The sequence below is a fragment of the Siniperca chuatsi genome, linkage group LG7, assembly GCF_020085105.1.
Source record: "Siniperca chuatsi isolate FFG_IHB_CAS linkage group LG7, ASM2008510v1, whole genome shotgun sequence".
Taxonomy (NCBI): Eukaryota; Metazoa; Chordata; class Actinopteri; order Centrarchiformes; family Sinipercidae; genus Siniperca; species Siniperca chuatsi.
The window spans coordinates 16,985,795-17,013,480 of NC_058048.1; the positions used below are offsets into that span (position 1 = coordinate 16,985,795).

The following is a 27,686-nucleotide window of genomic DNA, read 5'->3' on the forward strand; positions in this document are numbered from 1 at the left end:
TCTTTTGTGCCAGTGTGTGCTGAGCCTGATGCACAAGCAACAGAGTCATTTAAAAACACAATAAATAAGATGAATCACTTATTACGACAACTAAGGCGACAACAGTACTTCTATTTTTCCACTCACAGCTTCTGCATTATGTCCCAGGCTGCTGGGGGCACACTGCTGACCATTTTAATGATGGTAGCTGAAGCTATTAACGATGCCGTCACTGAGCAATGGCTGGATTTTAAGAAAATGGTGGTGATGGTAGCAGGAGGGGGGAAGTGGGCTCATCATCTACTATCTACCATGAATCTGTCTGCTATGTTGCGCCCTCCAGCAGACCTGCTGAGCAACACCAAAGTAGAGTGATGAGGGAGCTTATTTAGGTCTAGACACAAAGGAAAGCAAAGCAGGTTAAAGGAAGGGAGAAGAGAGCTACAATAGGAGAAGTGACTATGTCAAGGGCTGTTGAGGAAAACATGAAGATGGCAGCAGCCCACTCTTAATGAGTCATAAATCAGCTTGATATGAATCATCTCTACAGCGCTATTAGAGCAAAGTGTTTCGAACCTCATTAATTTCCATTAGGGAGCAGCTATCTGGTGAGTTTACTATAACATCAAATTTTCTCCAAGCTGCTATCTTTATGATCTTACAGTAACTCTCAAAGATCCATTAACCTCTATGTGCCTAAACATCATTATTCTCAAGTTTGGGGTCAATCCCTTTTATTTCCAGAAGGGACATGCATAGACATTTTGAGGGGCAGTGACTCATTTCATATAAGGAGAACAGCCCCTTCTCAAATGGTTTACAAAATATACTATTAACGTAGCACTTATTAAACCAACTGATAGCCTTATAGCTTTACCCTCCATAAAAACACTTTCCAAAAGTTGCAGAGGTACATTTTGTGTATACCTACTGGACATAATGCATTTACAAAGGGGCTGTTAGATATTTCAGTCATAATGATTCAGCTGTTGGCCTGCTACTGCCTTGAAAGCAACTTTTGCAAAGCAGCACTTCCTTTAGCTGCCTCTCTCAGCTCTTTCTCTATCTGCCTCTGTCACCTCTTTTGAGGACATTGTCATTGTAAACAATATGCAACATCCAGTATGAAGCATCAGTTCCAGAGCTACATGAAGTTTAACTAATCATAGTTAACAAGTAGCTTTAAGTAACTGTGTACTCCACAATATGTAATGCAATGTGATGAAATCACAATCATCAAACAGTTCATGGGCTTAAATAGTTGAAAAGACATGATCACAAAACTAAACACCATGTGCTGCGCTCTATGCTAATTAACCGAGCAATGAGAACTAATTAAGAACGAAACGTTAAGTAGTATAAGCTTAGTTTGCAGGCGAACATGCAAACAAGCCCTAACTGCTGAGTAAATCACCAAAGAATTATAAAAAATGTACGTTGAGTTCATTCAAACAGACAGAAAGAAAGAAAGAAAGAAAGAAAGAAAGAAAGAAAGAAAGAAAGAAAGAAAGAAAGAAAGAAAGAAATAAAGAAGGAGGATGTGTGGAGCTCCTCCTCAACTCATTCACTAACAGAAATGAATGTTGACTCTGAAGACAATGACTTCATTTGACAGGAGCTTGGCAGGCTTTCCACAATCATAATTATAAGAAAAACTGCAGCAGCAACAACAACAACAATAGTACTAGTAGCAATTATAATAATCATGATAATTTATTTGTTTGATCCAGAAGTGCACTTCAACCAAAGAGGGCAAATGAGCAGCGACTGGAGCCACTAAAGCCACTGCACTCAGCATGTCTGTAATCTGCAGTCACATGCAGTGGGGGAGAAAATGGACTATGCTATAATGAAGCTATGCTATTATTCCTCTGTCTTAGCTTCTGTCTGCTTAACTCTATCCATCCATTCATTCATTTAAGTAAAGAGTACCAGTTAAAATGTACTATTTTAATACACTACAGGAGTGCTCCAGTGCTCCTGTAGGTGTGAAATCTACATTGCCTCTAAATGCCCACACCATCTCCCATTTCCTTACCAGAGAGGTGAAGATGTATGTGTAGTAGACTGACAGCATTCCCAGCTCTGATGCCTGCAGATCAAAAGACAAGAGGGGCAGGAGGGGAAAGATAAAGAAAAATGTAAGAGAAAGAAGGTACAAAATAGAAATTTGAGGATTGGAGTTTGAACAAAAAGATGTTAAGATGGAGGTCACAGGAACAGAGGAGGGAGGGGGAGAACAAAACAGACAGCAGAGAGAGTCAGGAAGAAAGGGTTGGGGAGAGAAGTTAAGAGGTCAGTGATTCAGTGTAACTCAAGCTCCACTCTGCAGCAGACAGATCAAATCCACATCTTGATAAGACCAGACACATTCTTATCTGACGATGGCTCTCAATGGAGCAATTAATTTCTGAGGTGCATTAGCATGCTGCACGACACTCTGTCGTACAATTTGATTAAATCAAAGTCACAGTGAGGAGCAGTTGTGAAGGACAGGGTGAACTTTTCATAGTTTCATTTCATTAAAGTCATTAGCAAAAAAGAAAATCATTGAGCTATAGGCTTCTGTTTAATCGTGCTGCAATGCACATTATGATTAAAATCAATAAACATCAAGTAGACAGATAAATATCAAATCAAACAGTTTCAAAGAACATGCTCTTTTTCCAAGAACTTAAAAAACCCCAACATAATTTAACCCTGGGTGAAATTCTTCCTGAGCATGTGTGAAGAACCCTTTTAGCTTTTCCACACCTGGCAGATTTACATAATAGCTTCAACACTGACATTATTCTGAGGTTGTGTATCATCAGAAAGTTTAATAACAGATATTTAGCTGTCATATCTGCAAAAAGTGTAACCTCTGTGTGGGTGTTTGTTTGCCATTAGTATGTCACTCAGTTGTTGAATATTCAACTTAAGTGTTCTGCAGGAGCATAAATAATAAAACAGTAAGAAGTAGAAAGGCACCAATTATTATAGCAAAAACATTCAAATACAACTTTCATTATTAAACTCTGAATGACCTCTCAAGATGTCTTTATATAGCTTCCTCCTTGTAGTATATTTAGCACACTATTACTCTGAAACTATAGTTAGCTTGATGACTATGTAAAGTAATTATTAAGATGGACAGGATCAGGAATGAGTACATCAGAGGGACAGCTCATGTTAGATGTTTCGGAGATAAAGTCAGAGAGGCCAGATTGAGGTGGTTTGGACATGTTCAGAGGAGAGACTGTGAATATATTGGTAGAAGGATGCTGAGGTTGGAGATGCCAGGCAGGAGGTCTAGAGGAAGACCAAAGAGGAGATTTATGGATGTAATGAGAGAGGACATGAAGTTAATTGGTGTGAGTGAAGAGGATGCAGAGGACAGGGTTAGATGGAGCCACATGATTCGCTGTGGCGACTCCTGAAAGGGAACAGCCGGAAGGAAAAGAAGAAGAAGAAGGGAAGTTGTTTGTTAACACCTGCCCTGGGGTTACACACATTAAGTTAAGCTAACTAATTTTTCACCTTTAAATGTACCTTCATGCGGCAAGCAATATTTAAAAACACAGCATATTTCCTTAGGTGACCTGTGCCTTTAATACCTTACCAAACAGAAACTGACATAACCTGAATCGCCCATATCCCATTCAGAAGACACAATACAACCAAAACAAGCAGCTGATGAAAAGTATCCTTTTGGTCTCCCTTCGCTGCATTCAAAATAAGCTTTGCTGCCTTTTTTCCCCACTTCTTGATCTCCTTGTTGTTCCACCGCAGCTTTTGGTCAAAGTGCACACGGTTTGCACAGCCCGCATATACTGGGCTCACTATCTATCCCACTCTGGTTCTCTACAGCTGTGCACAACAGTGGAGGCCTGACTGAACAGGATTACATTCAGAATGCTAACACTACTGACCTAAACCCCTCTGAATGCTAAAACCTCAGAGAGTGAGACCTTTGTCTGACGAGGGTTTGATGTAAGATGTAAACAGACAAATAAGGGGGAATGTCTTGCATGACAAAGGACGATTTTGTCCCTTTAGACAAGCTGGCCACTCTTATCATCATCTGAGACCGGCAAATATGCCGGCATACAGCTTTGATATGTTTGGCAACTAGGCACTCCACATGAGAGGCAGGACTGCCAACTTTCCACCACCCTGCTACAGGACTGTCTCTTGACAGACAAAAGAGTGAGAGATAGAGGGATGGGTATACAAGACACACGGGGATGGAGGTGTGAAGAAACAAAGGGAAATTGTCATCTCTGCATTTGGGCAGAGAGCGAGAAAGACGGTAACTCCATATTGAAACTGAAGAGACAGGCGGAGGGAGAAGGGGAACATAGAGAGAGAGACGTCCTACTGTGGGCTCCCGCTGCTCTGTGGGCCATGGTTGCTATGGTGACTGGATGACCGCTGATGGCAGCCTGAACACTTGATTGAGGTGAGAGATTGAGATTGAAGACTACTGTGAGATAGAGAGAGAGAGACTATAATGGAGAGAATGAGGGAGGAAGAGGTGGAAAGCAAGAGAAACATGTCTTCTTCCCTCTCCTCCCAACCCCCCTCTGTCTCCAGTTATTGTCACCTCTACTCTAGCCATCCATCCATCGTCTTCTAGAAATAATGAGGTGTGTATTAATTACTAAGAGGCCATATGCTGCAGCCAAACACCCTTGCTTCCTCGGCTCCCTAAATCCCCTTTATTGATGCCATCAAGGCTCTTCACAAACTTAAGTCTCCAATCAGGAGAAGCTTCAGCATTACACTGGAGTCCAAGTGTCCAAGGTCTTATTATAATCTTCTGAGATGTTAATTATTGGTATGTGCCATTAGCGGAGAAAACACATAATGGTCATACTGCTATACTACTGACAGAAATAATGCTCACAAATGTTTTTCTCACATGATGAACTTTTTGGCTTTGCATGTTACATTTATAGTTCAATTTTCATGTAAAAGGTGTTTTTAGAGAAGCAACAGATGGATAATAGATAAGAAGGACATTTAAGAATCAGTCCACTTAATTTGCTTCACTGACTTAGAGAACAGCTTGTTTTAATCCATAACATGCACTGTATTAGAATGTGGACAAAAGGGCTCCTTCATTTTATGAATCTGTTCTTACTTACACTAATCCACTTAACTGTGCAGAATTCTCACTTACGAAAAATTAATCATTGGAATACAACTTGATTTAATGCTGCCATCCATATAATTTGATGTAACAGGTTTGTTAAACAAGATTGCCTCAATTCATTTGCCTTTTATTTTGGGACTATGTTTTTGACTCTAGGCTCTGTAACCCTGTCTTTTAAATGCTGCGCCCACTACCAAAAGTGCATAAATCCACGTAATCTGACTCATGATTCAAGACGGCAAATGTGTTATGGTGGTGAAAAAGATATTTCCCTTTTCATATGTTCTGCACACTATTCATTGTGCCGTGTGGGACAATCTCTATCTCTACAGGTCAAAACTAGACTAACCAACTTCTTCTTCTAGTTTAAAAAATCATTCTCCACACACACAATTACTTTTAGCCTTGAACACTTCTTGCCACCGGCATTTTTCAGTTACTTTTCCTTTTTGAAATGTATAATAATTATATAAATGTGGATCTTGGGAAATTTTCAGTATAAAGCTAAGACGGTAGACATGAAATAAAGTTAGCAGTGCATAAATAACACAGTTATCATGTGAACCATACTAACCCGTTCCAAAATGATATGTGACATGGTGGCATTGGCATCGACTATAATAGTGGCAGTCTTGTCATCTCGTATCTCCTTCAGTAGCGGGGTCGGGTCCTGGCTGTCATCAAGCATGCGCACTGACAGAGTCTCCTTGGAGATGAGGAACTGCCTGAGGAGCTGCTCCAGGTTCAATAAGCCTGCCGATAAGACGCACACACACACGCACACACACACACACACACACAAAAACATATAAGAGGGTTACTTAATGAAGGGAAGACTCTCCCAAGGAGAAGGAGCTTTACAGTAATAGTCTTTTTCAAAAGTTAAGAAAATACATAGCCAAAAAGTTAAGGAAAGTCAAGTGCATTCAGAGAGTGATGGTTGATATTGTAATGCAGTATGAACTTAATAAGCATACACTGTCCTCAAGTACAAACAAATATGCCTTTTGTTTGTTTTTCTGCCATATTTGACAATAATGAATCCATAAAAATGTTTCCATGCAGAAAAAGTGGACTGATTACCTTTAATTGCAATTACTGTGAAGCCATGAAATACAAAGTAACGTTTCAACAACTTCTCCTGTACTCTATCCCATGGTAATAGACCGTCTGACTCCAGTGAGGTAAGTGGGATTTGCCCTAATTAAAGCTTAGCTGACTTAATAAAAATGCTCCAAGCAGCATTTTACCAGTCACTTGGCATCCATATATTAGCAGACCTAGAGAGGTTATTGGGCTAATTTTCCATATAGGATTTTAAACTAATTTGTGAGGCGTGTTACAGTGAGAAAAATACAACATCATGTGACAGTTAAGTTGGCCTCACCTTGGCAATTTGGCAGATGTCATAACACTCGTAACATTTCTTGATATTGGTATCAAGGACGTAACTTGGTGGAGAAGGACTTGCATTAGCTGAGCCTCCACCTGCTATTTTCATTATAAAGTTATAATAAAACGGCACTCTAAACTTTGACATCAACAGATATGTTATGTGATTTTTGCCATGGCGACAGGAGAGCAGTTCATCTGTCCCATGGAGACCAATTTTGGTGTAGCAATTTTAAGTTATCAAGCTGAGTCCTTTAGCTTCTCCACAGCACATTAACACAAGCTACAGCACTGTCCCATTCACCAGCATCATGTCTAATAGCTTCTGCAATTATGTCTCAGTGTCTGCCTGTCTTTCAGCCTGTCTGTATGGCAGTATATCACTGTGTGTTTGTCTTCCTCTACCTGGCTACCTGTGTCTGTGCACTCATGAGACATCACTCCTAGCTGCCGCTTGCTCGCCTGCCTGTGTCTCGAACCTGTCAGATCAGCTTCCTCTGTAGTATAACGCAGAATAAATTTGATGAGCTTGAAATAGCTTCTGCTAAAACCGCCCTCCTTGTCTGCCTCCTGCATCCACTTTCTATGGCTTCTCTCAGGACATCAAATACAATTTCACGTCAAGTTCATGACGTTAGACAGTGCACTGTATGAGATGTGGCTGGCTAAAGAGCAGACACACATTCACACACAAACAAATAGAGTGACACACTGAAGAAAAGCTCATATTCTCTTTAGTGTTCAGGCTGCACAGGATTCAAAGGGGAGTCAGAATCTTTTTTTCAATAGGGTGCCTTAAAGCAGCCATGTTGTTCCCTCACTGCTCTGGTGAACCAGTTTCAATCAAATGAAAAACATGCAGCTGAATGAAAGATTTGCTCTTCTTTAGTTAGACTTGTATAGGGCCCTATACAGAGAAAACAAGTTTTGTGGAATTGTGTGTGTACATGTTTCTTCTTTTCCACAGAATTTGAGGTGGCCTGTGTGTGTGTGTGTGTGTGTGTGTGTTTGAACCTCTGTCTTTATAAGGACCAAGTTTAAGACCTTGAGAGTGAGGACATTTTTGAAAAGGGAGGATATTTTGGTTAGTCCTCACTTCTTCATAGGACTGTTTACGGTTCAATACTTACTGTTTTATAATTAAGATTAGAAATGGGTTTAGGTTTAAGTTATAATTCTTAAGATTTTAATAAAATCAAACACAGTTTTTGATAGTATCTTTTTATATAGTACTTTTCATTTTTCCTAATGAAGTCTGCCATTCCTGTGCAGGAAAATTTACTACACACACACACAAAAGAGATTGACAGGAAACAATCCATGCATGTACTCTGACATTACTGTTGGTAATTTTAATTCATATTAGCCTCACAGTAAACTGATGGCTCCTCTACGGCTGTATCAGAGCTGTGATAAGTTACTGCAAATGCAACTGGCGAACCACAGGATGGCTTTTACTGTGAAGCAGCCACAGAAAATACAGCTGTTACCACCGGTAACCACAGGCATCACGAATCAACCTAGACTGAAATCTTGAACAGTATCTTAAAAGTGCTCTGTGTAGTTTTCTTCTTCAGTGTTATTCACCAAAACCTTTTGTGTGTATCCTTGAAGTCTAACAAACGCGTTAAATACATTTCCTTCCTCAAATAACATGCAAAACCAATTTTATTATTTTAAGTATTTTAATGCAAGTGCATGTGTCCTCATGTGTGTTCATGAAACAAACAAAATGGGGACCCACCCATAAAAAAACTGCACAACTAGCGGTCAAAAAATCCACAGGGTACCTTTAACACTATCTTGTTTTTGCTGATCTCCAGTGATTTAACTCCTCCCCTTGCTGCAGTAATGTACAGGTGTACTCCAGGACCCTGTCACATCACTGTTGGGTGTGGTTACAGGTGCAACAAAGCACCCTTCTGACCACACCCATCAGACCAGGTGTTAAGTTACTCTTTAATGATTATAACTAAGATAAGAGTAAGAGTTGTGGTCAAGCACGTCGTTGTTATGATTAAAGTTATGATTTGAATCTAGGGAATGCATTATATTAAGAGGGTCCTCACAAGTATCGAAGTGCAAACTTGTGTGTTAGTGAGACCATACTCCCTCATCGGCATGGACGACACACGTCTCAGACTCTCTCTCAGGCACACTGATAAAGGTGAGGGTGCACACACACACACACACAAGCACACACTCCTTTTGCAGACACACAAAGAACCCCAAAGCAAATACGGCCACCACAGAGAGGCAACGGCAGTGTAAAAACATTAACCTGTTAATATAACACAGAAGCTTGATATGAACTCTTTGACAGGTGTAGGTGAATAATATATAATGAAACCTTCGGGCACAGACAAAGCTTTTAACACAGACCCAAAAGTCCTGATGACAGCCGCACATTATAATGACTCATCATTTAGCCTTGAGCAGAGAGTAAGGCCTAGTTTTATGACTTTACCACTGTTGGGGCCATCACTTTAAAATGTTGTAGACAAGATCATGTGTCAAAACATTTAAAGTATGTCTGAGCATATTCCCCTTCCCATTAACCCAAATAACCATAAAAGTAGAACCATCAATACCGGCTATAATCCACCTGTCACACTGTGGTGGTGCTGATCTGATGTGCTCCTGCTGATCATTCCTGTTCTCTCATTTATATTCATTCTTCAAACGGCACACTCGAAGTCGCGAATGACTTATCCTGCAGAAATCTTCATTTGCAGGTTTCTCAGCTTGAGTGTGATATTACTGCATAAGGAGTGGAAGTGCTAAGAGTTGCTGCTAGAATTCAGGTGAACCTCTTTTGTTGGAAAAATGCCTTCTATGGAGTAATTCACAAGGGATGCTTCTATTTGAAAGGTCTCTGGCTTTTTATTTGGTCTTTAAAGGATAGGCAACAATGAAACTAATTATGGGAGGAGAAAGGAAGGGATGAAATGCACGAAAGGTCCCAGCTGGATTTAAACCCAGAATGTTACAGTCACATGACATCCCCACAAGACCACCAGGTGGTTTGATGGTGAAAAATCAGACTAAATCCCAATTGACTATTTCCAAATTAGGTAGAAATACTAAGTAAAGGCTTTATGAAAGTCAAATACTGCACATTTGCACCTATGCAACTCCACCCACTCTCCACAAATCAAAGATTTTATCATACTGAGTCAACAATTTTTTACAAAAAGCAACAGGAGAGTTTAAAGCCATTTTTCCCCCAACTATTCAATGAGAAGCTTTTAAAACTACAAAGTGCTACCACTACTAGCACCACCACCATCACCTTGACTAGTGACATCAGTGCCATCCACATCAGGATCATTAGTAGCCACAGTATAATTACTATTATCATAGTCATTAGGACCATCCCCTGCAATTACTATCTTTCCGTCATTCTTACACCTTTGTATATATTCCTGTTCACACTTGAGGCATCTCTTCCACCTGACTAACGCTGATTACAGGTTAGTGATGGCAACACCACATAGACTGTGAAACATGGAGAGACAGTAGGTCAGCCCCAGAAACTGTGTGTAATGGAGAATTGTAATTTATTCGATGACATGGTCAAGCAATTGTATATCGCAACTGTATAAGTGAGCAGATTATAGTAGAAACCTGATACTACAAGTAGTGGAAGTGCTGTATTCTGTAGCTGCAGTTGGACAATGCAGGTAAAATGCTCTGCAAGCATTTGAGGCCTACTGTTTTGTTGAACTTAGAAATCCTGCACCTGCACTGCCGCTCCAGTTAAATTTCAGACCTTATTGGATGTTCTTTTTCAGCTTACTGACAGCTGTACCAATCACCTCACTAATGAAAGTGCACTGTGCCAGGGAACAGCATGCATGTGTATGTGTGTGGTTTGCGCAGTGTACGTGTGTGCATGCAGGCTAATTTTGTGCGTGCATTTTTATGTGTGTGTCTCTTTTCATTTACCAAAGGCTGCAGCTGCACAACATGTGGGGCCACCCAGCAGGTCTAAAAATTCAACCACATGGACAGTGTTCTGGGCAAGAGTTACCGTACTGCGGCTGCTACTGCACACACTGCCATCGATAGTGGAGGTTAGCTAGATTAATGTCCGTCCTGGTGTGCACCATGCCTTTGGGCACAGCTCCAGCTCCACTCCTGCCTCCTCAGCTATGGCTGGAAAATATTCATGAATTGGCCACGCTCTATTAGGCTGTCACGGGCTTGGGTGATTAATGAGGCCGGCACATGGACGAGCCACCGACATCAGGCTGCCAACCGACCAACTGACTGCATGAGCTGAAGGGGAGGGGTGGGGCTGGGTGAGCTGGAGCTAAAGTTGAATGGGTTTCAGCTGATGCTATTGCTGAACACAGACCTATACACGAACACACACACACACACACACACACACACACACACACACACACACACACACACACAAATACAAACACACACACAAACAAATCCAGGCACTATGCCACTTTCTGCATTTTCTATTGAATAAATGAGGGTCACATGAGAGGGTGCAATCAATACAGCCACGTCATTTCCTGGACTGTCTCCATCTTGTAGCAAATGTATAATTCCAGCGTGGTTACCTCCTCCCACTTCCCTCACCCCAATCACTACATTTCACCTCTCCCACATCAGCCGAATAGCATCCTCTCCTTTCTCCTTTCGGACTCCCGTTGGTATCTTCTATCTACCTCTCATCTCTCCTCATTTCATTTCATTTCTTTTCATTTTATTTAATTTCCTTTCTAGTCCTCTCTTAGCCCACTGACAGAGAATAAGAACCTCCCCACTGACCCGCACACCCATACACAACCAGAGGGAAGAAGAAAAGTAATGTTAAAATGAGTTTCTTTTCTCCAAACTCTGCAATATTAAAGTCAGAGGGTGCCTAAAAGGTTCACTTGTTATCACTGTTCTGGCTGGAGCTGTATTAATCAACTCTCTATGGAATAAATGTCACAGAAACAGAATCTGAGCCCTGAATTGGAAGAATGACTGACAGGTACAGGAACACCTAGAAGGAAAAAACAAATATAGATACATTTCTGACCCTTGCAGTTATAATGGGTTGTGTAGTGGGGTTGGGTTAAACTACAATTAGCTATGCAGTATTTTCTTTTTGTAAGTTTAATTAATTCTTCCCAGCAACATTTTCCATTTTCTGCATAAACAATTGCCATCTTTGGCAAATCCTTTTTCCTTTTATTACCGTCACATGTGCATTAATTTATTGTAACTGAATTTGCACACACACACACACACACACACACACACACACACACACACACACACACACACACACAACACACACAGACGTTTCGGTTTAATACATGAACCATGGTGCTTTAAGGTCTTAAAGGTTATGAATGAAAGGACTCTCCAAAGTAAAGACCAAGAGACAGTCAAAGAGGAAGTTGAAAGGCAGAAGAACTGAGAATTGAGATAGGCGGGGTGGGCGGTTCACAGTAGCTCATTGCCATCTCTCGGCTGTCTGACACATGGTTGATGGCTCAAGCCTATTTCATTTCTTCAAAGCCTTGTGCTGATTAGGAAAAAGGTTAGCGGGTGCCACTCAGGGTCATGGTGCCTTTGTCTAGGGAGTTGTAATTACTGCTTGCTGGACTACGAGAGGGTGGGAACAGGCCATGATTTAATCTTCCTCTATTTACAAAAATAACTTCCCTCGAGGAGATTTTCAAGCTTTTTTAAGGTCATTCAATTTAGTATCTGTAGAATCTAACGAGTGCCTTTGACAAGGAGGCGGTCAGATCACTGGTGGATACAGCTACGAACTCCATCCTCATTCTCTTTTGTCTGTCTTAAAGATGTGTTTTGATCATCAGCAGAGTGTTTGTACACAGTGTTACAGACATCACACTGAGATTAAAGGTTGAAGACAGATTATACATGACAAAGTGTAACGTGTTATATCATTATTTTGATTCAAGGATGATGATGACTTTGAAAAAGAGAAAGGATTCCGCAGTAAATTTATTTTTGGATGCGGGACGTCAGGCATGATACTGTGAGGGAGTTTTAGCTGTGGAGTGCAGCAGCTGCTTCAGAAGGGAGTGTGTCACAGGGTGAGATGTTGATAAGCACTGCATCTGTTGTCAGAACACAGTCAGCGTGCGTGCGTGTGAGAATCTTATGTGTGCTAACACGTGTTAAAGGATACCCAACATTAAACAAAAATGTCTGCACTTTGTTGACAGATATAGGGAAGGCGTGTGAGCATTCTCTCCAGGTGTGTATGATTGTGTATTTTGTTGAGAGGGTGTGAATGCTGTACTCACAGTCAGCCTGTGCACAAAGGAGGCAGGCGGTGGTGCTGTTAAAGAAGGTGAGAAGGCCAGCCACAGCCAGGCTGATGTCGGTGTTGGTTGGCCTCAGGTCCAGAGTGGTGAACCGTGGGAACTGAACCTTCAGAATATCCTCTGGAGCCACCTTGACATAGGGCACCTGCACAGAGATGCTGATGTCAGACTATCTGTTGCATTTTATCCATTTGCAGTTGATTTTGACATTTTGCATTCATGTTCATGGTCAAAAATGCAGCAGACGTCTGCAGACAGGACAACCGTAAAAGAGGTAAAAACAAGAGAAAATGTTTGTGAACTGCAGAATAAAAATAGTATGATGTCAGCAGACAGCCAGAAGAAATAATAACTCAAAAGAAAGAAAGAAAGAATGAAATAATAACTAGAAAATCAGTTTAATCTTTTATCATAAATTGCAAGCAAGGATAAACCAGGAGTCTGTGGTAATATTCAGAATGCACATAATTTCAGTGACTGAGGCACTGAAGCGCATGTAAAATACAAGTATGGATCTAAAATCTTGTTTTTGTTCCACCCACACAACAAGCCCTTGTTGTGTGGGTGAACCCTCACCTACTGTTACAAAACATTTGTTCACCTGGCTCACTGTGGAGCAGCTCAACTGTGTGTTTCAGGTGACATTTTTACAATACACACACACACACACACACACACACACACACACATATAAACAAAAACAAAATATTATTTTCACAAAACATCTGGAGAACTGTGATGATATTTTGAGGATGAAAATTGGCTTTGTACTCTAGCACATGAAATACAACAGTGACAGTGCCAGCTCTCAGCTTTAATTCGAGGGTGGTCACATCCACATCAGTTGAACAGTGTAGGGGTTGTAGTCCTTTTTATACAATGTCCCACAATTTTGGGAGAACATAAGTAATCAAGCATATACTTAAATAAGTAACTAAAGGTCTCATATGTAATAATTTCTGTTATATCAATGACAGACTGAACTCTTCAACCAACAGACATCAGCAACTGAAACATGTGCTCAGTTGGACTGAGGTCATGTGACTAACCTGACCAGTCAAGAATATTCCACTGTTTGGACATAAAAATGTATGTATGTCGAGGATCATTGTCGTAAATTTGGGAACTGTGTTTAAACTATACACATTTTTTCTGTACCATTCACCTAAAATGGATGTGAACAGCCTCAAACACCCTAGAAGCTGTGTGTAAATCTAATGTGCTGCTGGACTAGTCAAAACAACAGAAAATGTAACACAGCAAAACAGTATTAACTATTAAACTGGGAAAAATAACACATTAAAGAGTATAAACATATGTAATAATGTCCATGTGTTTTGCCAGTAGAGCAAAGATCAGACACAAGGAGTAAGTAAAAGAAAGCCAGCCAAGCCTTCAGTAAGAATCAATAAATACACAATTCTTGCATCCCAGCCCCATTGTGAGGCATACAATCTTCAGTGAGATTGATTGCAGTGTTTTCACAGCGTTGATTTGCTGTAGCTGTATAAATATCTGTATTCCTTAGCCACCCCTAATGAATTTATCATAACACCCCCACTGTACTAACAGGTATGTCTAGCACAGGCGCATCTCCGCTGTCAGAAGGGAGGTTAAGTACACTGCAGCTAACCTTGCAACCTGAGCACAACAACAAATCCAGACTGGAGCTACCTACAAATCTGCTGAACTCCAGGAAAATCATAAATTATATTCCACCCCAATTCAAACACGTCTCCCATTTATTTCCCTCCAATGAAATCCATCTCCGCTTCAGTTCTCCATGTGATGATGTGAAGGGATACATGCTGCCATGGCTTACAGTGAGGCCTGGGAGGAAAAAGCGGGGAGAGGGAGAGTGCAAAACAGTGTGGCAGGTGCCTGGTCGGTCAGCTGGCAGGCATTGCAGTAGAGCGCAGTGGGGCTTGAAGGGGATGCAGGAGGAGGACATGCTGGGTCCGAGAGGAGGAACAGGGAAGGGAGCCTCTTCATCATGGCAGATTGCCTGTCTGTGTGGTTCCCAGTGCCCATACATTGCTTCCTCCCTCGCCCCCATTTCCCCTTGATTGGTTTTCCATTCCTGCCCATCAGGGTGTAATGGACTCCCTGGGTGTCTGAATGGATGGAGGTGCGGCCGCTACTGACAGACCCTGCTGGAACGCCATTCATTCCTCTCAAAGAGTCCTAAAACCTGGGTAATAGCCGTACACCACACTGGGGAAATGCGCCCGTCTTTAGGCGTGTCCTTCATCTTCCCTGTTGCATTCGTACAATTTCTCACTACCCTTTCCTCATTTCCCTGATTGTTTGCTCTTTTTTCCACTTGTCCACTTTTCCCATGCATTCTCTCCTTCCTTTTCAGCACTGCGGACTGGTGCTACCCGACCCCTTTCACTTAGAAACCTGACACGCTGCGATAGGCTGTATCTGAGGCAGCAGGGGGCTTAGAAAGCAGCTTACACAAACACATGCATTGTCACACACACACACACGCACACAGACACACACGCACACAAACTTTGTCCTTTTCCATCCTATTGGTCAGTTGGTCCCTATTGCTAGAAACGCTGGCATCTCTGGAGAATTTCTTGCCTCATCAAATTCCACAGCATGCAGCCTTGATTCACACTGCAACTATCGAAATAGACATCCTGAACACATCCCCAAAAATTAGTTGCTAGAAATATTTCATTAACATGCATTTTTTTCTAGTCAAAATTCTCTTAATCTGCAATATTTCTCACCTTATTTTAAACATATCTTTTTGTATTTAGCATTCACAAGGGAGCTGCAGGCTAAATGTAGCTTACAGCGAGGCCTGGCAAGAGAGGACCTTATCTATACATCATGCCTTAACACATTTCCCACTGATTAGAGCAATATGATAAATTGGCTGCAGTCACTATCCTCCTCATGTGGTGGAGTGACAAAGTGTTTTGAATCAAGACTTGAGTCAAAACAGGGGTACTCCAAGCAAAGAAAAATCAATCTCCACATTACTAACAGCAAGTTGTCAGCCACATCAAAGTCGCTTGCCAGACTTCTTATCTGCAACCAACAGCTAGTATCAGTCACTCTGCTGGTCGATTAATCCCAAAAATAAAAACAGAAAAATCTTTCCTACATGTGTCTTTGCAGGGCACAGCTTCAAAGACTCTATGAACCTCACAGCTGCATCACTTTCAGGGCAGCTCTGCAGGAAACTCACAGGTTTGCGATGCCAGCAATCCTGGGTACTAACTACTTGGAGTCAATTTAATGCCAAACTGGCACATTTTAACACAAATTATGACTTGATTTACTGTAATGGACAATACCACTCTTTGTTTGGGTTTGTGGTAGTTAAAGCTGCGCTAATCATTATATCATTATATCATTAATCATATTTTTTAATAACAATGGATCAAATGTGTAATGTGAAATGGGTCGCTTGTAGGGATGAACCTCAGTGTCTTTCAGCTCATTGCTTTGATTTTACAGCTCGCAACTTTACTGTTTGCTTCAGTCTCACTGCTGTCATGAGTCTCATTTCCAAACACACCAGGCATCTGTTATAAATAAAAGCCCTGATAAACCCGCTGTATGTTACCTGCTCAGCGCAAAATGGCAGACAATGCTAGCGTTGAACATAACAGCGAATTTAGTAAATAACGAGACAGATATTTTTCTCAGGAGCTGGTGACCAAAAACAAAGCTAAAAGTAGAGTGAATATTGGACATACATTCATCAAGCCAGAAACACGACTCCCAATGAATGTTGCCCCATGTCTGCTTGATATCAAAATAGGCTGTTTGCTAACACGTTCATCATAACAACTTTTTATGGTGATAATATGTTAATATTGTGCTCATGTCTTGTTTTAACTGCCCCCAAGTGTCCAAAAAACAACCAAACATTTAATGCTGCTTTAAGGTTTTGTCTATAATTTTTGCATTCTCACAGTGCACTACAAGCTTCATTTTTCTACCATCTTTAGTGACATCTGTGTCATCTTCAACATAATCGAAAGGCAATCTAACACAGTATACATGTTTCCATAATCATTTTGTCCAAAACATTGTTTGTGTTATAGTGTTGTTATTCTACATGCACGTGACTTTTCTGACTATAGTCATCTTTCACAGGAAGCCCATGATTCATGGTTGTTTTGTTACTTTCAAAAAGAGAAATTGAATTATCTAGCTGAAAATATACCCTTTACTCTCTACTCTACAAATATTCTTGTCACAAATTATTACAAATCTATTGCAATATTATTAGTACAGAGAGCAGTTAAATTCAACAAAGTTTGCCAATGTTAATCTCTTGCATTTAATCTAAGGAACAGAAAATTATTAGAGGCAATGTAAACAATTTGTAGATACTAGTAAACAAGCTGTAACTCAAAATTAGATGGAAGTGTCTTTTAAAAGCATCTGCTCAGGGCTGTGGCACTATTGGTGTGGGAGTGAAACTAATTACATCTGAAAATTGTGAGGGGAAGAAAATCTCATGCAAACAATAAAGCCCAAGGTAACCGCTCTGCTTTTAATAATCTGGTAGCTCCACTGTAAATAGACCTAAACACCATGGTGACTGGTGTGGAGAAAGACAGGCGTGTGCCAGGGAGAATGAAGGGCGGGTGATGAGCGGGACATAGAGACAGAAAGACACAAAAAGGGAGAGAATGGAGAGAGAGATAGGGAGAAACTGACAGTCTGACTGACAGAAGAAGAGAGCAATGAAGTGAGCGGCGACGTACAGTAGAGGCTGAGATGGGGAAAACAGTATACAGGACAGGAAAAGAGGAAAACATAAACACACATAATAGGCACAAAACAGAGTGAGGAATGGCGAAGGGGTTGCAATCAGCACCCATTAAATGGTCTCATTGAATTTAGCAGTGTAAAATTTGATTCTGTTGTCAAAGGCAATCTGTCTCATGTTCTCCCCTTTATTGGTTCATTTCTCAAGATATACAGTTTCAGGGGATTCAATAACAACATCAGCATTTAGCTTTGTTATTGTTTGGTCTCTGTTGACTACAAATACATTTTAAGTTAAAGCTGAGTATTGTGGCTTTCATTTATTATTTAGAAGACGCAGTGCTTATTTGCTGTTAGAACAGGAAGTCATAGAGGTTGTTTATGCTATATTCATTATGTAATGACTAGAACTGAGTATTGGACTTCAATATTTTTTGGATAACAACTGAAATATGTCTCTTGAACCAAGTATCAAAAATTGTATGCAAAAAGTGTGCAAAGTTTCCAGTGATATTCTTAGTGGGTGTTCAGATCAAACACAGCCCTGTGTTACACAAATGCAAGTGGCCGCATTGGTAGGGGCTGTTTCAGGTACAAGAGAAACTCTTTCAACTGTTCTAGTCTCATAAATATGTCATTTATAACATATCAAAAGTCCTAAGAAATCCAAGTTGTGGAAAGTATTGAAAAATACTGAAACTGGTGATGCCACAAATTCCCATTGTTATGTTAAAAAATTTATTTATGCATGTCTTCTTGTCTGATGTTCACACAAAGGATTCAGTACTGTCCACAATCAACCAGAAACTTTGTTTTACATGAGACATGGAGTTGGATGCAGTACAGTGCATGTGCAAAAGGAAATTCTTAACCTTAGATGCATAAGTGGGTCAAAATGACCCAGTGGGTTCATTTTCTTGCAATATCTTTGAGTAAAAGATGCTATGAAAGCTTTTCAGACACCAAAACACTACACAGCTGGAAAGTTATCAAGGCAGCAATCATTTCATCTTTTGACGTGACGATCGTGAGGTAAAGAGCAGAAATCGTGAATTTACGTTGCACAATAATCTATCAGGAATGTTTGCTTGCATGTATTTGACTGGTCAAAGCAGCACCTTGCACGATGACGTTGAATCATGTTCTGGCAAAAGTTGAGCTAGCTTCAACCTCTCAAGTCTTGTTTACTCTTCTTATTTTTTTTGTCGTTATGATTAAAAACATATTTCCTAATGTGAATAATAATCTTGTAACATTTGGGACTGTAATTGTTTAGGCAAACGTAAAGTTGCTTTGTGTTAAGACAAAGTTATTTTGTTAAACAAGAAAAACGATCGTGCTAAAATTCCTCATTGGCATGTACTGAAAAATGTACTGTTTTTGTTTTGGAATTGAAGCCCAGGAAGCATATTGGCAGCAGTCTTTCAAACGATACCCAGCAAGTTGTACAAAAGGTACAACTCTGTCCCTTGTTTTTCAGAGTGTGTGTATGACACAGAAACTGAGTCCTGCTCACTCTGGCTTGGATGTGTGCGCTTGTCCGTATATATGTGTATGTGTGTGTGTGTGTATGTTTCCTGCAGTGTGACAGAAAGGCTGGCAGGTCTGCAGACAGAGGTTTGACAGGCGTTTAATGAGGAAGCTCTCACAGGACATAGGCTTTGCACAACACACACACACATACACACACACACACACACACACACACATACATACACAGTGAGCAGTGGGGAAAAGGAGGCACCTTTGTTTGGCAACAAATATACCTCAACCCAATTACAATGTGCTTACAATATACTTGCCTTAATTACACTGAGATTGCACTCTGATCTGCTCAGATTAGCTATTAAAACAAGGAATAAAATGAACCGGCACATTTTCAAACAGCCAAGCCAGTGATGTGCTGTTGACTGCTTGTTGGAAACAGCCAGGGTTTTTTCCATTGCTTTGTATAAGCTTACCAATAACTTCTGATAACCCCTCTTCAATGGAAAATTCGAGGTTACATTCGAGGAGGGTACTTTCAAATCTGACCAGGCATTAGTGAGGAGACTGTTGCTCTGAGCTGGAGTGAAAGTGAAAGCTAATTTCCCTTCCGTCCAGTCCAACAAGCTCTGGGTTGCCTCAGTTGTTGAGCTGACAAGTTCCCAGTCATTCTGCTACCTATCCGCCGTGAACCTAACAGGAGTCTGCAGGGAGGGGGTCCGAGTGAGGGGAGGTGAAGAGGAGGTGGATGTGCAGTAGTGCCATATGGAGAGCAGAGACATAATGAGCAACTACATCTGTTGGCTTGGACTCAGAGTGGCAGCAGAACAAAACTCTGTTTAATAAAGTATCACCACACTTTTATGGGTCTTGGAACGTGTCAGGCACGGCTGTAGAAGAGATAACATTAGTGCAGTTCATCAGTGTTTGAAGTGACTCATTTACATTACCGCACGTTGACCTGGCTATCAATTAGCATACAACACATGCTTGGCAGAAAGACTGAACTGTCCTTGAAAACACTTAGCACTGCAGCCAAGTGGACAGCAGCCATTCAGTCTCAGTGAGCTGAATACAAGGTTCGCTGAAGCCAGACGGAGAACAGTTCGTTTACCGTCAAAAAGTGGACATAGCTAATCAGTTTGGAGATCATCAGTTCTAGAAAACCAACCAATAGCTGAACACAGAGTGTAAAGCCTGGCTGGATGTAGTCTACTGCAAGCCAGAGAATCAGGTTGGCCACTGAGCATTAGAGAACAGATGCTGTTGGAGACATTGTCCATCAGTCAGCAAGTCTGATGCCAAGGCTGGAATGCCAGAGTGGAGTTGGCAACGATGGTGCTGTAGGATGGCAGGAGATGGAGGAGGGCAGGTGCTAGTCTATTATGTCTACCTGATCCCCTTTCGAACCAAATGGTTTATGGGGGATTTGGGACAGCAGTTGTTGGCATTCAGAAAAGGCAGAAAAAAAACTTGTGGGAGAGAAAAGGAGGAGATGAGACACTGGAGATAGGAGAGGCTGAGTGTCAACACTGCCGTACCACTAATCTCCATCCCTGACCGCCAGCTCATCCCAGTCTCAGCCCATGCAGCCAGATCTCTATTTGTGGTACTAATGATCCTGCATCAGGTCCCTGTGGTCAGAGCAGAGGCAGACCAGTGATAAAGATGAAGTGGGCTGCAGATCCCATGGTGCCTTTTAGGAGAGTGGAACATTGACCACGAGATCTCTATCTCATTGATCCGCCAGTTCAGAGAGAAAAAAGTTCCTTTTCCTCCAGAGAGGCTTGTTCCCCACTCACTGCTCAGAGCAAATGTCTTTGTGAAAAACAAAAGAAATGCTTTTAAACTCCCGTTTGGCTACCAGCTGTGTTGGTGTTATTGTAAGCAGTGAGGATAAAATAGACACCACTAATTTGATTTGGTGAACTGTCACAAGCCTCCTACCTGATTAAATTAAGTAACATTTACCTGTAAATATAGTCTTAAAAGCTCACTGCAATTCTATCTGTGTTTATCAACCATGGAAAAACATGTTTTTATTGCTGAATTAAAAAATTCTGTTATTTTTTTAATCTAACAGTGGGCTTAATCCAGTTCTGGGAATATAGCCAAATGTTTGACTTACACCACCAAAACAAAGCACAGCTCAACTTTACACAACATAATTGGCAAACAGTTGGCCAACAAATCTTAGAGACCTTTAAGTAGAACACATACATGCTGATGGAGAGACGAAAGACTTGAATGTTCTTGATGAGTTTCAGTTCACAGAGTGAAAACGGCCGTGCATTAATTCAGTGAGCAGCTGGCGGAAAGCTGAGCAATTTCAGCTGAGTATTGTCTACTTCCACACAAGAAAAAACTCAGCTACTTGACACAGCTGACTAAGACAAAACAAAAGCAACATTGTAATATGGAGCGGAGTCTCTTCATACCCTTGATGACAACAATCAACTAAATTGAAATCCATTTTGCTTGCTGCTCACCTGGGAGTCACTCTGTTTTTCCTCACTTTCATCTCAGGGATCAAATCAAGAGACTGCTTCCTGATGACAAGATAGAGGATTTGGATATGCACATGGCGGTTATGCTGGTGTGGCCTTGACAAGACAGATCAATAGTGTTGTGAGAAAAGGGTCAGTAGAGGTGCAGACAACAGCTGTGCTTCTTTAATTATGATCAGGCAGAGACAGAGGAGGCACCTGGGTTTTGTTTGCAAGGAGACTGAATAGAGGAATCCTGTACAGAGTGACACCCACCTTAACATCCACATTTTTCAATCAAATGTACAGATTTGTGCACTTGTGTACACAGGTATGCACACACAAACCTTAGAGAAATGATGGTGTCATTATCTAATATTTATCTTTTGAATTAAATTAAACTCATTATTAATCATTTTGTGCCATTTACTGTATGCCTGATGCTGTGCTTACTGTAGCTTGAGCGCTACAAGCGTAAAGACAAAGCACTTGTACGTAAAAACATTTTGCTTCGATGCACTACATTTGATAAATGTACAATATGCCGAGCATACTTTAATATTATTTATTGTAAAAGCTCATGTATATCTTTAAATAAATGTTGCCATTTACTGTATGACAGTCCCTATGGGATACTTCAGAGATTCAGTTAACTTTCTACACGTACATGTTCTTAAAACCTTTAAAAGGTGCTGATAAAGCACACGCCTCACGTACAAGGCTGAGTCCTTACCACAGCGGCCCAGGTTCGAATCCAACCCGTGGCCCTTTGCTGCATGTCACCCCCCCCCCACATTTCCTGTCTCTCTTTAGCTGTTCAAATAAAGACAATAAAAACTAACCTTAAAAAAAACATTATTTACAGCCTGAATAAATTATATGTTTAAAGTAATTTTGAAACAGTCTCCATTACGTACATCAGAAATGAGTTATCTGTTTCAGTGAAAAAACCCATATGTCTTCGAATTTTAAATCGAATATCGGTATCATTCTCTGCCTAACAAAATCCAGTGTTAGTTGGACTGTAAAAATAATATAAAAGTATTTAAATAGTATTTACTGAAAACAAGATTTATACAATGCTAACAAAAAAGAATGCAGAAAAGTTTTGAATTAATACTGAACACATGCGAGCAAGTTTAACATTATCCAATGAGTACAAAAATAGCACTTTACATCTAGGTCTCATGTAAAACTTATGGACAATGTATCCAAAAGCATCTGCTGTTTGAGTTCATGTACACACAGCATGCTATGAGACAAAGATTTGCAGGAGGGTGTGTTGTTGTTTGTCACTGTGACCCTGAATACGAATATGCAAGTACAGTGGTGTGAAAAAGTGTTTGCCCCCTTCCTGATTTCTTACTTTTTTGCATGTTTGTCACACTTAAATGTTTCAGATCATCAAACAAATTTCAATATTAGTCAAAGATAACACAAGTAAACACAAAATACTGTTTTTAAATGAAGGTTGTTCTTATTAAGGGAAAACAAAATCTAAACCTACATGGCCCTGTGTGAAAAAGTGCCCCACCTGTTTGGGGATCATCAAGATGTTTTCTGGCAAAAATGAGACGAGCCTTAATGTTCTTTTTGCTCAGCAGTGGTATTCGTCTTGGAACTCTGCCATGCAGGTCATTTTTGCCCACGCTCTTTCTTATGGTGGAGTCATGAACATTGACCTTAACTGCAGTTCTTTGGATGTTGTTGTGGGGTCTTTTGTGACCTCTTGGATGAGTCTTCGCTGCGCTCTTGGGGTAATTTTTCGCTGGAGTCCCAAACCTTTAGAAATGGCTTTATAACCTTTTTCAGACTGATAGATGTCAATTACTTTCTTTCTCATTTGTTCCTGAATTTCTTTGGATCTCGGCATAATGTCTAGCTTTTGAAGATCTTTTGGTCTACTTCACTTTGTCAGGCAGGTCCTATTTAAGTGATTTCTTGATTGAGAACAAGTGTGGCAGTAATCAGGCCTGGGTGTGGCTAGAGAAATTGAACTCAGTTGTGATAAACCACAGTTAAGATCTGTTTTAACAGGTGGGGCACTTTTTCACACAGGGCCATGTAGGTTTGGATTTTGTTTTCCCTTAATAATAACAGCCTTCATTTAAAAACTGCATTTTGTGTTTACTTGTGCTATCTTTGACTAATATTGAAATTTGTTTGATGATCTGAAACATTTAAGTGTGACAAACATGCAAAAAAAAAAAAAAGAAATCAGGAAGGGGGCAAACAATTTTTTCACACCACTGTATATAAAATAAAAATAAAATGACCTAGCCCTGTCCTCCACTCCCCATGTGACCCTCTTCACACTAAGCAGAGAAGATGTTATGAACATGTATCAGTTTACCATCCCAAACATCCTCAACACCTTCACACTCCATACGTTTAATTCTCAGATGGTGCTCTAGTATAATTAATGTAATAAAGTCATCTACAGTATTACATTGAGAATTTTTAAATGACACTGAAGGGAACATCCACAGACTATTTACTGACCTGATATTAAGTAGCACTAGAAGTTTCTAAACTCTAGGCAAACAGTAAAGCTCTTCCGAAGTCCAAAAAGGGAAATAAATGTGTGAGGGATGATGCAGTTCCACGTCTTCAGCTAAGCACCTGCCATTAAACCTTTCTTACTTTTACTGGTGAGTCTAAGATTTAATTCCTAAGGCTTTCCAACACACAGACAGAAGCACACAAATCATAAAACTAAAACATGAATTGAATCTAAACAGTGGGAGTCTTCGTAAGATCTCCCATATTCCACTTCTTGATGTACCTTTTATAAAACACTGGAGAACAAATTTGATAGTTTCTTACTTTGGATCCTTATGAATCCTAATGATGATAACAAGTGGAGAGCCAAAAAAAAAAAAAAAAAAGGATGAAAACTTGAGTGAGAACTGCATTCAGCTGTGGGCTAACGTTACATTGTAATGAAAGTAGCAATGAAAAGCTCATTTGCATTACGTTTCAATGGATTTTGTCTGAGTGGAGAATGTGAAAGAATACCAAGCTGTGAGGGTCTAAGAAATGCAGAAATCCCATTGAGATTCAACAGGCACCTTACTGCTCCTGCACTGCAAGCTGCAGCTCAAATTTTCCAATTCATACTACATACATCACAGTGATGAGGCTCCTACTCCAGCTGATCATACTGCACTGAGAATAATGCAGATCAGTTCTGCTTAATCAGGTCTGATTACTAGTTGTGAACATAAACGTGTCACTTGCTGCCAAAACAACATTGCTTTTCGATGGAGAGCATTTGATTTTACATATAGTGGTTTTAAAGCCCAATTACAGTGGAGAGCTGAACCATAAGCTGACCCCCCGAGCAGAACAAGACTGACACAGCAGAACTAATACCACTATGCACTCAGACATAGAGATTCAGCGTGAGACTGATGGAGGGTGATTAGGGAGAGGCAGAGAGAGAGGGAGCAGGCTTTTGAATACCATTTCCCCCCTATTTCTATTAGTTTTCTTAAGAACCATTATTAAGAAAACTAATCTTGACTAATCTTGACCTGGTAGTCATCTATAGCTGGTGTCTGAGAAGGCAGAAGGGAAATGACAGGAAAGAGACAGGTGGAGGAGATGAAATAAGGAACAAGAAGAGACAGGAGAGAAAAAGAAAGAGGTGAGAATAAGGACACACGAGTGATGAGAGTTGAGGCTTGTGTAAGGGCAGTAATAGCAGATAATAGAGGAGGGACAAAGGTAGAGAGGTGGAAATTGGGTAAAAGTATGGTAGTGTGAAAGGAAGGAAGAAAAATAGATGAGAAATGGGGCAATGAGTGAGAGGAGAATAGTGTAAATCAAAGCAGCAAAGGACACAGGTACGTAATATTGACAGAAGAATGAAGGTTGCTTATTGAATCCGTGTCAGTTCGTTTATGAAATTAAATTGGGCTAGCATTTTCAGCATGGGAAGTAAGAACAATCAGGCCCCAATTGCCACTGCTTGGCACGTCTTGTTGAATTGCAGGAAGAAGTCTCAACTCCCCCATGAAGACATAATTAACCAAATCTAAGATGCGGTTAAAAACTGTAGAAAAAGCTAATAAGTGGACCTTTATTTTAAAAGATGGCGTCCTGCTAATTCATGTAGCAATCAGTTTGATTGATACGTGTAGACACAGCACTAGGCAGTGTTAAAGGATAATTCTGGTTGTTTAAAACACAGTTACTTTATCTCTAATTGGAAGATTAGAGACTGCGGTGCCTCCAGCAAAACAATACTACTCTAAAACTCTAAAGCTGATAAAAATTTAAACACAACCATTGCTATGATTAAAAGAAAAAGAAAACTATATTATGCAATGATGTGTAACAGTGCATGCAATTTGTAGCTAATGACATTATCAACTGATCTAAAATCAAAGGATTTATCCAATAGCAGTCATTTATAATTTAATTATTTTCATCACAATATAAAGATGCAGTGTTTTGCTTTACTTTTATATTCATATTATCATAAAAACTACACATTAATGCATCACCAATTATCAATAAAGGTTTAATTTTACCGGTTAATAAAACTGACCAGAACATTTATTTTATTTCTTGACACACAAATTAGTTCACTCGATTTAACCAGGCACAGTTGTTTCTCTATAATGCAAAAGGTTATCACAATAAGAACAATGCATGGTCATCAAGGTAAAAATCAACCCAACACTTTGTGTACTCTCCTTTTACTGGGTAGTACAGAGCAGGTACAATATTTGGATGATACTGGTGTCCACATGTGTGAAAGCAAAGCTGAGCAGAAGTTGGCTGTACACGAACAGGAGATGTGGTGGTGTGCTGGCTTTGCTATGACCAACCATGGCGCAGTGCCTGGCATGAAGGCGGTCTATAGTGAGCACAGCTACCGTGTAAATGGTCTCTGGCCAGAGAGGATTTGCTGGGTTGGCTAGCTGGCTTTTCATGTCACAAAAACCAATTCCACACTGTGTGTAGCACTGAGCTGCTGGACAAGGCACCCATTTAAATCAGTTTGGACAGCTCTACACATGCTGAACACAAACACAGCAGGATGGGACATGTGAACAGACAAGTTAATGAACACACACTCAGCACACTCTGATCTATGGCAAATATTCACTGAGTTAGTTTCTCACAATAATGACACAAATGAAGCACTGGACCTGCAAAATCTTTTTCTCCGAAAGCATGAAGAAAGGTTTTCAAACGTGTTCAATATCCATTCACGAGCAATCAACTGTGCCTCAGCTTTGTCTGATGGTCCTGTTCAACAATTGCTCCCGTCTGGCCATGTGGAGGAATCCCACAGAGTTCATTTGCCTACTAATAAAGTAATCTCAAGAAATACGTTTGACTCCAAACTATCTTGGAATTAAACTGAGACGCAGAAAGGAAAGTGAACAGATTCATTTTTAGTGGAACTGAATGAGTTTTTCAGGGTAACCTCAACACCAGTGCTCACAATGCAGCAAAACACTGTATCACAGTAGACAGGCAGAAAATGAGACGGGGAGAGAGTCTGCGACAGAGTGAGGGAGAGAGAAAGACAGAGAACCTTAAAGGCAAAAATAATCTAGTTCTTGAACATCTGCACATAAATGACACTCAAGTTGCAAGCAATATTCAGATTATTTAAAGCATTTTCTGGGTGGTTTTATAAAAGTGAGTCAGAAATAAGTTTGTGGGTTTCTCTGTGTATGCGTCTGTGTGTGTATGAAAGCACAAATCTCTCATTATTGTCATCTCCAGGGCTTGAGCTATACCACTGACCCTCAGCCTCACTCCAGCGTGCTCTATGTTTGCCCAGCGGACCTCAGGTTCACCTCTAAATCCAACCTGAGCACCACCCTACCAAAATGCAGTAGTGTAATCTCTCAGTACTCCTGCAACCAGATGGCTTTGCAAGCCCAAAGCAACCCCTGGACATCAGAGTGGACATTAATATTCATGACCACCTCTCACACGTTTGAATCATAGAGGAATATGTTTCATCTCTTTAGCAGACACAGGGATATTGCACATTTCTTCCTTTATGTTAGGCGTAAAAACAGGGAGTACGATCATTTAAACTGAGCTGAAGGTGGCTAAGAGCAGTGGGATAAAAACTGAATTCAGATTAAATATTTGGCACATGAAAATTTAATC

The 27,686-nt window shown here is 40.5% G+C and overlaps 1 protein-coding gene across 9 annotated transcripts in view; it reads right to left on the reverse strand.

The window, feature by feature from the left end:
- grik4 (glutamate receptor, ionotropic, kainate 4) overlaps positions 1–27,686 on the reverse strand; it is a 317,151-nt gene that overhangs the window by 77,470 nt on the left and 211,995 nt on the right. For 8 of the 9 annotated variants that reach the window (XM_044203352.1, XM_044203355.1, XM_044203351.1 and 5 more), the window contains 3 exons: positions 12,805–12,970; positions 5,691–5,869; positions 2,018–2,071 (listed from right to left, as the gene is read on the reverse strand). In XM_044203352.1, coding sequence (XP_044059287.1) covers positions 2,018–2,071; positions 5,691–5,869; positions 12,805–12,970 — 399 coding nt within the window. Of the gene's footprint in view, positions 1–2,017; positions 2,072–5,690; positions 5,870–12,804; positions 12,971–21,545; positions 21,672–27,686 lie in introns of those variants that run through there. The other variant, XM_044203358.1, reaches the window with a different exon arrangement.